Here is a 10,816-nt window from a genome sequence, read left to right on the forward strand (position 1 = left end):
CTTTTTAAATTAGAAAATAGGATAGTAAAAACAAATTCTAAAAAATTGTATGTCTTACCCACAACCACCCCACCCCCTTTTTGTTGAATATTTTATGAGGAGTTCGATTTTTTTAAACGATTTTTTTTTGTCCTTAAAATGTGTATTCTCAGTGTCAATTGATAAATGTTAATTGCATAATTGATTGATATAATGGACCGAAGACGTAATATCATGTGACACAAAATTATAAGAGAAAAAAGTCCGATTCACAACGGAACCCTTTAAGCCTTTATCTAAGAAACAATGAGAAGAAAGATATCGACGTTTTCTATCTTCAAAAATGTTAAATTCTGAAAACTTCCCGCTTACTCTCTAATATGTAAATCCGCAAGGATATATTTTCGAGAAACTACAATTGAAAGAATCAATTTTTTAGCTAATAAATAAGGATATCATTCATTCTTAATCGGTTTAAAGGATACCGTTGTGTATTGGACAATGTACATTCCGCTTTATAGATGGTGGGTCACTTGAAATTACATCTTTAGTCCCTTTTACGAATAAATAAGTTGACTGATAAAAGATTGTATTGATTGATAGTTGAATGAATGGGTGAATAAGTGATGTAAAAGAATGACTGAATGCATTAATTGAAAAATTAATGAATTGATCAAAAACATTAAAAATACATTAATTGAAAAATAAATACTTATGAATAATAAATGATTTAATTAACAGGAGATTGAATGAATTGATGAATGACAAGACGAATAGGATTGAATTAAATGATTAATTGATAGAAAGGTGAAAGAATTAATTAAAGGATTAATTAATTGAAGAATGAATGAATGAAAGGATGAATGAATGAATAAATGAATGAAAGAAAGGATGAATGAGGAATGAATGGAACCTGTTTACTCCTCCAAACAACCCTCTCCATCTCGTCTCCTAGAGTTTGCTTTAAAGACGACATTTCAGGATAGAACTCAGCAGGAGGGGAGACCACCTCCAGTAAACCTAAATTAAAGGGACTGTCAACCTAATTTCAAGAGCCACATGTTAGATTCACAACGGTTTTCAATAAAACTTAATATGAGCAATAATGAGGAAGATACTTCCGTTTTTATATTTTTTTAGTGTTAAATTCTGTCAATTAAAGTAATTTTAGTTAAAATCATAAATTTTCAAATAGAAAAACAAGGAAATCCAAAGGCTGAATTCAGGATTCGGAACTCAAAACAATAAATATTCAATAAAATGTAAAGTACTAAATTCCCAAAAGTTGAATTCCTAATTCAAAAATTAAATCTTAAATTCCGAATACTGTTTACTGAATTGAATTTGATTAAAATAGATAAAGAATTGTTTCTAATTTAGAAAATATATATTTGTATAAACCTGAATCAAAATGTTTGCTGAAGTGTGCCTGAATCTCGGATGAAACCTAAAAAAAACCAATTTATTTCTTTTTGAGCTAATGACAAATAAAAACAAAAATTGATAAATGATGAATAAGTTATCCGGTTCACTAGTTCAAGGCCCCATTTTCCCCTTCAAATCAAATTGGAATAAATAAAAGCAGACTTAAGACATCTTACTGCCACATCCAGACATATCCAGACATATCCAGACATATCCAGACATATCCAGAACAATTTGCTATTTGATACGTTTTTTATTAATAGAAAATCGGTTTTTACCGATAAAAAATTTCAGGATCTGTTTTAACTTGATAAGCAAATTCAAGATTTTTTAACCTAATTAGCAGATTCATGATCTGTTTTACATAATAAACAGATTCATGATATGTTTTACCTGATAAACAGGTTCAAGTATCTGTTTTTACCTGATAAACAGCTTCAGGATCTGTTTCTGCGATAAAAACGATCACCAAGGTATCCTTCATTTCTTCCTAAACATAAATTCATGAAAATTAATAAAAATCCGTTTTAGAATCATTCTAGCGGCACTGAATCAAGTAATAATTTAACAATCTTAATAACTACTAGCAAATCAAAAACATATTTACTCCTCAAAAAGTGTTTGTGCAGACTTCAGAAGAAATAAAAAGTGTTTGTGCAGACTCCAGAAGATATGAAAAGTGTTAGTGCAGACTTCAGAAGAAATAAAAAGTGTTTATGCAGACTGCAGAAGAAATAAAAAGTGTTTGTGTAGACTGCAGAAGAAATAAAAAGTGTTTGTGGAGACTGCAGAAGAAATAAAAAGTTTTTGTGCAGACTGCAGAAGAAATGTGATTTATTAGCTGAATAATAATTGAATTCAAGATTAAGTCTACTGCAGTATTTGTGCAGTTTAATTTATATTCGCATTTAAACATTGATCAATCCTCACATTTACGAATTAAAAAATCGATTGATCAGTAAATGAATGTGATTAATAGATCAATATGATCAATATAATTATATAATCAATAAAATCAATATTATCAATAAAATCAATATGATCAAAAACACCAATACGCTCAACACAATCAATATCACACAGCCAATAAATCCTGCAATGGATAATAAAATAACTGAATTCATTCTTCACCTCGTTCATATTGTCAAAAACTATACATAGTACTATTCAACTCACCTATGACCATGGAGACATGATTCCTATCCCTGGATATTTTTATGGCCGGCTGTAAAGCTCTTAACAATAATATTCTTTTCAACTATTTATAAAAAAATAGAAAGGTATTTATAGTTTTTTTTTCTCTTTTTCAAACACGTCATTGCCAGAGAAGTATTATAAATGACTGAAATTTTTTTTTTTGAATTTTCTAGAAATTAAAAGGGTTTACAATTTTAAGAAGTCCCTACACAAATGCAGAAAATGATCGTTTAAAATTGATCGGTTTTAGATTTTTTTCTGTCAAGTCAAAATTTAGTCAAGGGAGCAAATTCTTAAACTAACAGTTTTGAATTTATAAAACGACTCCGATATTTTTAGAACGTGTAATAGTTTATAACCCGTAAAATTTTAAAAACATTTAAGACATTTTGTTACACTGTTTGTCTGTCTGTCCTTCTCAAAATATTTCGATGGGTCTCACATGACCCTAAGGAAGGTTTATATTCAGTTGAAACCCGAGATATTTGTTGTTGCTAGGTACAAGTTTTTTATTGTCGGGTTAATTATTTTAAAATTATTCAATCTATTAAAATTTCTGAAACATTCTGAAAACTATCCAAATTTAGAGTTCAGCAAAGTAATGTTAGAAACAATGTAGGAAAATTAATTTAAAATTCGGTGATGGTGATTGACCAAACCTCTGTAGAGTAAAAAAAGTAGATGGTAGTTCCATATTTAATGAAAATATATTTCGGTCTGGGTTAACCCTCGTCAGTTCTTAAAAACAAGAACAAACTGTGAAATAAATTGGTCGTCGATGAATGCCGCATAGTTGGTTTTGAAGTATTATAAAAAAGAATATCTGCCTGGAAGATCTAAGTGTATTAGGAAGAAAGGCAGCTAGCCCAGGTACGGTCAGGTCAAACCTTCCACTCATATTACCAGCAAACAACCCTAGATGCAAAACATATTGAATTTCTAAAGATTTAAACATGAATTTATAATTTATTTTTGATTAGACAAAGCTATTAAGGGTACCACTGAGCATCGAAGGTATCTTTCTAAAAATGGAAAGTAACTTGAAGTTACGACTTCAGTCACTATGGGGGAAGGCACATTAACGACTAGAAACATTTATAATATTCTAAGTCCGTCTGAAATTAAGCTTTAATGATCAACATTATGACCCATTCGGCCCTAACAATTTTTGATAGTTTTACAGTAAAAAGAACAATAATATATATCTGGTGAGGATTGGCGCAGGCATGAAACATCATGTATAGAGACTAGTGAGATTCTGAAATAAGTTAAAATGTTTTTAATTTGAAGCCGATTCTTTAAATATTTATATATTATATGTTATGGAAAATTGAAAATATGACGGGAAACCAATAAATAATTGCCAGAACACAACCTTGAAGGCAATGTTTTTAATTTGAAGCCGATTCTTTAAATATTTATATATTATATGTTATGGAAAATTGAAAATATGACGGGAAACCAATAAATAATTGCCAGAACACAACCTTGAAGGCAATGTTTTTAATTTGAAGCCGATTCTTTAAATATTTATATATTATATGTTACAGAAAATTGAAAATATGACGGGAAACCAATAAATAATTGCCAGAACTCAACCTTGAAGCTTAAAGCAATGTTTTGGTGGGAATCAACCTGTTCTATTATGTAGTTCAAAAAAACATTCTGTTGTGAAAATATATATTTCTAATTTTAACAAAAAGTGAGATTTACAAGTATTATTAGTCATTTTTTCTATAGATATTTCATTTCTAAAAATATATTGGCGGTGAATTTTAGACTATCAATCATTTTTTTGGTTGTTAAAAGGTGGCAAGTCCTCATAATAAACATCAGGGACAAAATCTAAACAAAAAAATATCTAAAACATTTTATAACTGTTTAATTTAGAATTATATTATATTTTATCATTTTCTCGTCATAGAAAAGGAAAACGCCTTGTTTTAGAAAAGCACAACGATTTGTATAAGGAAACATGACATTTTGTTTTAGTAAACATAACGTCTTGGTTTAGGAAGCATACAGTTTTGATTTAGGAATCATAGCATCTTGTTTTAGGAAACATAGCGTCACTTTTTGAGGAAACGTAACATCTTGATTTAGGAAACAGAAAGTCTTGTTTTAGGAAACAGAAAGTCTTGTTTTAGGAAACAAAGTGTCTTGTTTAGGAAACATAAAATCCAGTTTCAGGAAACATTATCTTGTTTGATGAAGCATTACATCTTGTTTCGGAAGCATTCAATATATAAAGAAAAAGCTCTGAAAGCCCCCCCTGGTTGGAGAACCGCCATCGGGTGGACACCCAGCCTCACCGGACATCCGCAGATGAGGTATCACTGTAGTAAACACTTAATCCATTACAATCTCTCTAGATGTATCTATCAAGGTCAGTTCGCTATTAAACTCAACCAGTCCAGAATCCCAAGCTCTAAATGCCACACAGGGACACAAGCGCAGCTATCCAAATCCAGCTACTAATACAAAGCCAAAAAAGGACACAACCCTAGCTATCATTAAGCTTTATATATATATACCGATCCCAAATGATGGGGATGATCCGCTCTAAATGTCTCACAAGGACACAAGCCTAGCTATCAACAAGCTATAAGTCAATCCCAAATGATGGGGGACGATCTGTTCTAAATGTCTCACAAGGACTGAGCTGTAAATATCATCCGAGCCTCGCGCGCCTTAACCAGGTTGTGGCCCTTAACACTTAAGGTGGAAGTACTTGGCTACCAAAGACACTTCCAGGCTGGGCTCGTTTCCTGAGACAACCCGGCGTGTCTTCTCCACCGCAAGCTTCATCCTCATATCTGAGCAGAACCGATGTACTGTTCTTAGGAGTCTGTTCATCCCAGGGATCCAGGGATCCTGTTCTGTGAGATCAACCCCTGGTGAATAGCAGAGCTGAAACAATGACTACGGAGAAATTGACACCCTCCTTCATGGAGGGGGAGACTCTCCCTGGACTTGAGAGATCACGTTACATCTTGTTTTAGGAAGCATTACATTTTGTTAGGACCCCCCCCCCTCCAAAAAAAATTACTTTGAGAGGAAAAATCGAAAACGGACGTGCGCAAACTTGATATAAAGTTATTATATGTTTTTTCTACTTTTAAATTCCCTGAGTATCATGCATCATATATTACAATTCTACTAATAATATAATGCAATACATGTGAGGGGTCGCAGAATTTCTTCTAGAAATGTTCGGCGGAAAAGATTCAATTAAGACTATCGAACTTCATGCATCAAGGACACAATGTCCATTATTGTTCTTAAAAACAATCCCCCCCCCCACATTAATCATAAATAATTTTTTTAATGTAATTATTCCAAATACATCTCCGTAATCTTTTAGCTAAAAGTGGTAATAATTGAAACTCACCCTTATCCTCATACTGGTGAAGTTTCTGGTTCAAAGCAGAATTATTATCCTAAAAACATTTAATAGAATTAATTTCAAATCATCCAAACAATTGGTTATCAATAGAAAAGATGTATCTCGAACCACTGAATACCGTCCATTTCCTGCTGATTAAAAATAACCATTTTCTCTCTCACAGATTCCAATCCAAAACAAGGATTTTTGTAATTTGTTAAAATTTTAACAGATTTTTACAAATTTTGCATTCAGTGATTCAAGAAGAACATTTCGATCATATAAAACATTTTTTCAATTGCATTAGTGAATTAATATCAACAAAAAGTAAATATCTGACTGAGTTAAAGATAACTTCCGAGTGCCTAATCCAAAATAATACCCTTTAATCCTTTATATTATTAAAAATGTGTAAGATATTCTCATTTCTCTTGGTTGTTAAGTGTTAAGATTTAGAAGATTTAGATAACAAACTTTGATTTCTTTTTGCAGAGTTTATGCTTTATTAATTCTATTCTAAGACTAAGTAAAAATTGGAATAAAGAGACCGTAAACGTTATTCTAAACGACCCTCCATTTAGTAAGGACAAAGAGGAATGTCTGATACACATGCAGTAAACCTTTAAATCTTTGTCTCAGCAAAAATGACGGAGTTATCCACACTCTTCATTATAAAGCTTGATTATTTTCAAGTGCGGTTTTCATCAAACGTGACTTGTGGATTTATTTATCTTTGTTGCTTAGATGAAAGTGAAAAGGGTACCATCGTGAATAGGGTTCATAAAAAAGTCGAAAGTTCAAATGAATAATTGTATAAAAAACCTCATATTGATCTTGGTGCTGTTTTACAAGGTTAAGCAGCTCAGTAAAATCCTGCGATATCTCCTACGACAAAAAATAAAAATTTTTAATTTAAAACAGAATAAAATACAAAAAATGCAATTTAACTGGTGCAAATAATTTTTATTTTCAGAATTCATGGTTACTTGGTAAAAGACGATCTTCAGAAATATTTTGGGAATTTGTAAAAAATAGTTATAAAAACAAAACAAACTTGCTTCAAACTAATTTTTATTTTTTATTTATTATTTATTATTTCTTGCCTTTAACTCTGCTTTCCTCTGATCATTTAAGGCATTGGAATGTTTTAATCTTTCATCTAGCTCTGCAATTCTGCTCAGGATATCCTTGAAATAAATGGTTAAATTAGAAACAACACAGGAAAAAATAAAATAAAATGACTGATGATATTACAAGGATTAGAATATGACGAAGCAGGGAGTTTTCTCAGAAGAATATTCCCCAACTTTGGGGGATTTTAAAAATTGGATCTGTTTGATCCATGTCCACTTAGATAAAATGTATACTATTATAGCCCTGAAATTTATAAGAGCAAGATGAAAAGTTAGAATTAGGTAATAGTTAAGACCATCAAAATGATGACAAAGATATCGACAAGAACATGATTATAATAATGACGACAATAAATATCTTGACAAACCTGTTTAGTAAATAGATGAAGATACTGATAATGATAATAATGATGATAATGATAATGTGTATTACAATAATCATGATTATGATTATGATGAAGACCAAACTGTTTCAACAGATCTGGAGCAAGATAATGATGAAAAGATGAACATGATAATGATGATCATGAAGATAATGACGAACCTGTTCAGGAAAGAAATCTGGATGGTGATATAATAATGATGATGATGATTATGTATATTACGAATAATGGCGAAAGTATGAGTTGATTATAATGCAAATGATGCAAACGATGCAAACGATGCAAACGATGCAAACGATGCAAACGATGCAAACGATGAAAATGATGAAAATGATGAAAATGATGAAAATGTGAAAATGATGAAAATGATGAAAATGATGAAAATGATGAAAATGATGAAAATGATGAAAATGATGAAAATGATGAAAATGATGAAAATGATGAAATGAAAATGATGAAAATGATGAAAATGATGAAAATGACAAAAATGATAAAAATGATGAAAATGATGAAAATAATGAAAATAATGAAAATGATGAAAATGATGAAAATGATGAAAATAATGAAGATGCTGAAAATGATGAAAATGATGAAAATGATGAACCAACCTGTTCAGCAGATAGATCTGGAGCAGGATATATGACGAGAAAGAGACCAAGGGATAAACTAAGAAATCCTAGACCTAGAACTACCAATCGACGAAGTCTGGGGTTCGACAACCTAAAAAAATTGATAAGAATATTTGTAGCGATCAAATTACAAACGATCAAATCTTCCCCAATAATTAAAATTTAAGGAATCATATCAGAAAATGGGGAAGAGGAATCTTTTAAAATAAAAATTATAATATCCCCGTTCACTTTAATTAAATCTGCAATATCTTCCTTCGGACAGGAAGATTTAACAGAGCTGAAAACTATAACCCTTAATCCTCTCTTTTGGATATTCCTGCGGTCTTCGAGTTCGAACCAATAAGAGTTCTTTCATTGATTGCGCGCCAAAATTTGTAATTTCTCGGCTTCTGATGGGCAGTTACAGGTTAGACAATTTGCCGGATATTAATGTGAGATTAAATAAGTCTTCAGATCAATATAAAGATGAGATCAATCATTGATTTCGATATCCAGAATTCTCAAGTTTTCAGCACAGCAAGAATTTCGACCCATTTGATGAGTCAAGCAGTTGGTGTGCAGAGTCCTCAATTTTATTTTCATAGTTTCATGGTTTAACAACAAACAAGACAAAATAGAGTAAACAGATATTTCTTCAAATGGAGGTTAAACTGTACACAGTACATACATTGAAGTGTACACATCAATATCAGAGTTGTATTTATCATATCTAAGTTGAGATCTGGGTTTTCTATTCAAGCTACAGAAGTCGCATGTCAACATCATGATTTATACTAGATCATGTTTAATTGCAGCAAAATTTGTATCTTATCTCAAAAATAAAGAAACACTTTATCTTTCATTAAACTAAAGGGACTGTAAGTGTAATTTCATGGGACCCTGGCCGCCATTACAAAGTGACATGCTAAATTCACAACGGTACCCTTAAAATCATAGTCTGGTCATTACTTAACGAGATATTCTAGTTTTTCTCGCTAGAATTTGATTATTTTTGACTGTGGTTTCTAAATGAGTAATTTAAATTTGTCTGAACTCACACTCTGAAGGTAGAAAAGCAATATCTTCCTTAACGTTACTCAGATAAACTTTCTAACACGCTTAAACGTGAATATCGCCTAATCAAGAACATAATAATTGTACACAAATTTTAGACTTTAGAACTTTAGAATGGATAACCTTTAATCCCAACTACTAAATCCGAATATCCACTGTGGAAACTTTTAATTTTAGTCCTTAATCTACTCTTTTTCTCTCTCCTTGGATATCCGTACATTATTTTCTCCAATGAGAGTGCAGGAATATAGTTCGTAAAATGTATTGACCAATGACAGCCTTGAAAATAAATTCTATCCCATGAGAGGAATCCGCAATTTCTAACAAATAAAGAATTTGTTGTTGGCCATTTGTAAATTAATCGGTGAAGAAAAACATTTAATAATACGTTTAAGATTCTTCTGTAACCAAAATTAACTAATCTATTGATGAATAAATGGGTGAGAAATTAAGTGAGGGCCCTTCCAGTCAAGGAAACGAACCAATCTGGCATTCTTAGAATCCAATTTGTTGATATAAATATTTAATCTCAAGACTAACATAATCTCGAAATTATGTTAGTCTCGAGATTAGCAAAAACAAAGGATCAAGCATTAATACTGATATCCACCATTCTAAAGTTCCCAGCTCTGTTGACTTGTTAATCTAATTTTAGAAACTAGTTTTTGCTAGATTATAATTTGTTAAAATGTTCAAGGTATGCTTATAGTTTACACTATACAAGAACTAATCAGAAAAAATGTGCATTTGCTTCGCGTTTTTTCTTCATGCAACAAATGCCTTTCTCCAATTGTTCTTTTAAGTCAGCGACAATCAAAGAGTTTGAAAAGAAGGGAGATACAACTGACGTGGTCCGCCCTACCATATGATTATACGTGCTTCCATTTGAATAAGAAATATTTGTCTGATGTACAATTACCGCATATACAATAACCTATTATGAATATTTATTATACAAATGGAGTAGTAGTACCCGTATGCAAAACATGCATAATCATATGGTAGGGCGGGCCGCGTCAGTTGAATCTCCCTTCTATTCCCTACTCCTTAGTAACAATCCAAGAATAGCCTTCTGTATTCTTAAGTAGGTATCATTCCAGATACAACTATCTCTGTATTCGTCAGTATGTATCAATCCAGATACAACTTGCTCAAACTCTATACTCTCTACACGAGAACTAATACTTCAGTCTGTAACTAATATTTGCAAATTATCTTTTTTCCATCTCATAATCTGAGTTCGTTTCCCTTATGTCCATTTGACAGACTAATTTTTTATTTTTTATAATCTTTTTTGTTTAATTATCTTCTTGTGATCTTTTACATTTTTAAATTTTTACTTTTATCGATTTTGATGGTTATTATATCGTTAGAACTGACGAGGGTCAACCCAGATAAATGAGGAACTAACATCTTCTTTTTTACTCTACAGAGGTTTGGTCCATCACCATCACCGAATCTTAAATGTAACTAATACTTTAGTCTGTATCAATCCAGATACAACTATCTTTCTATTCTTAAGTATGTATCAATCCAGATCAAACTAACTCTGCATTCTTAAGTATTTATCAATCCAGATACAACTTGCACACAAACTCTATGCTCTCTACATAAGTTCTAATACTTTTG

At 31.3% G+C, this 10,816-nt stretch overlaps 1 protein-coding gene across 1 annotated transcript; it reads right to left on the reverse strand.

The window, feature by feature from the left end:
- Positions 1-2,548: 2,548 nt before the first annotated feature.
- Positions 2,549-8,914, reverse strand: LOC111715893 (uncharacterized). The gene is made up of 7 exons (XM_023491291.1): positions 8,802-8,914; positions 8,111-8,222; positions 7,090-7,173; positions 6,809-6,871; positions 5,993-6,041; positions 3,429-3,516; positions 2,549-2,639 (listed from the first exon to the last, which is right to left on the reverse strand). Exons 1-7 carry the CDS (start codon positions 8,897-8,899, stop codon positions 2,549-2,551), a joined length of 585 nt encoding a protein of 194 aa, XP_023347059.1. The 5' UTR covers positions 8,900-8,914.
- Between the last annotated feature and the right edge of the window lie 1,902 nt (positions 8,915-10,816).

Source organism: Eurytemora carolleeae, unplaced genomic scaffold (genome assembly GCF_000591075.1).
Source record: "Eurytemora carolleeae unplaced genomic scaffold, Eaff_2.0 scaffold1898, whole genome shotgun sequence".
In the NCBI taxonomy this organism is placed as follows: domain Eukaryota; kingdom Metazoa; phylum Arthropoda; class Copepoda; order Calanoida; family Temoridae; genus Eurytemora; species Eurytemora carolleeae.

Bases quoted from the DNA above. Each gene is read 5' to 3' on its own strand.
- LOC111715893 (XM_023491291.1), bottom strand. From the start codon at position 8,899: ATGATGTTGACATGCGACTTCTGTAGCTTGAATAGAAAACCCAGATCT. The intron at 6,872-7,089 runs GCAAGAAATAAT...TTTTTGTCGTAG, and splicing joins AGAGGAAAGCAGAGTTAAAG to GAGATATCGCAGGATTTTAC. The intron at 2,640-3,428 runs GCAGATATTCTT...ATTATTGTTAAG, and splicing joins AATACACTTAGATCTTCCAG to AGCTTTACAGCCGGCCATAA.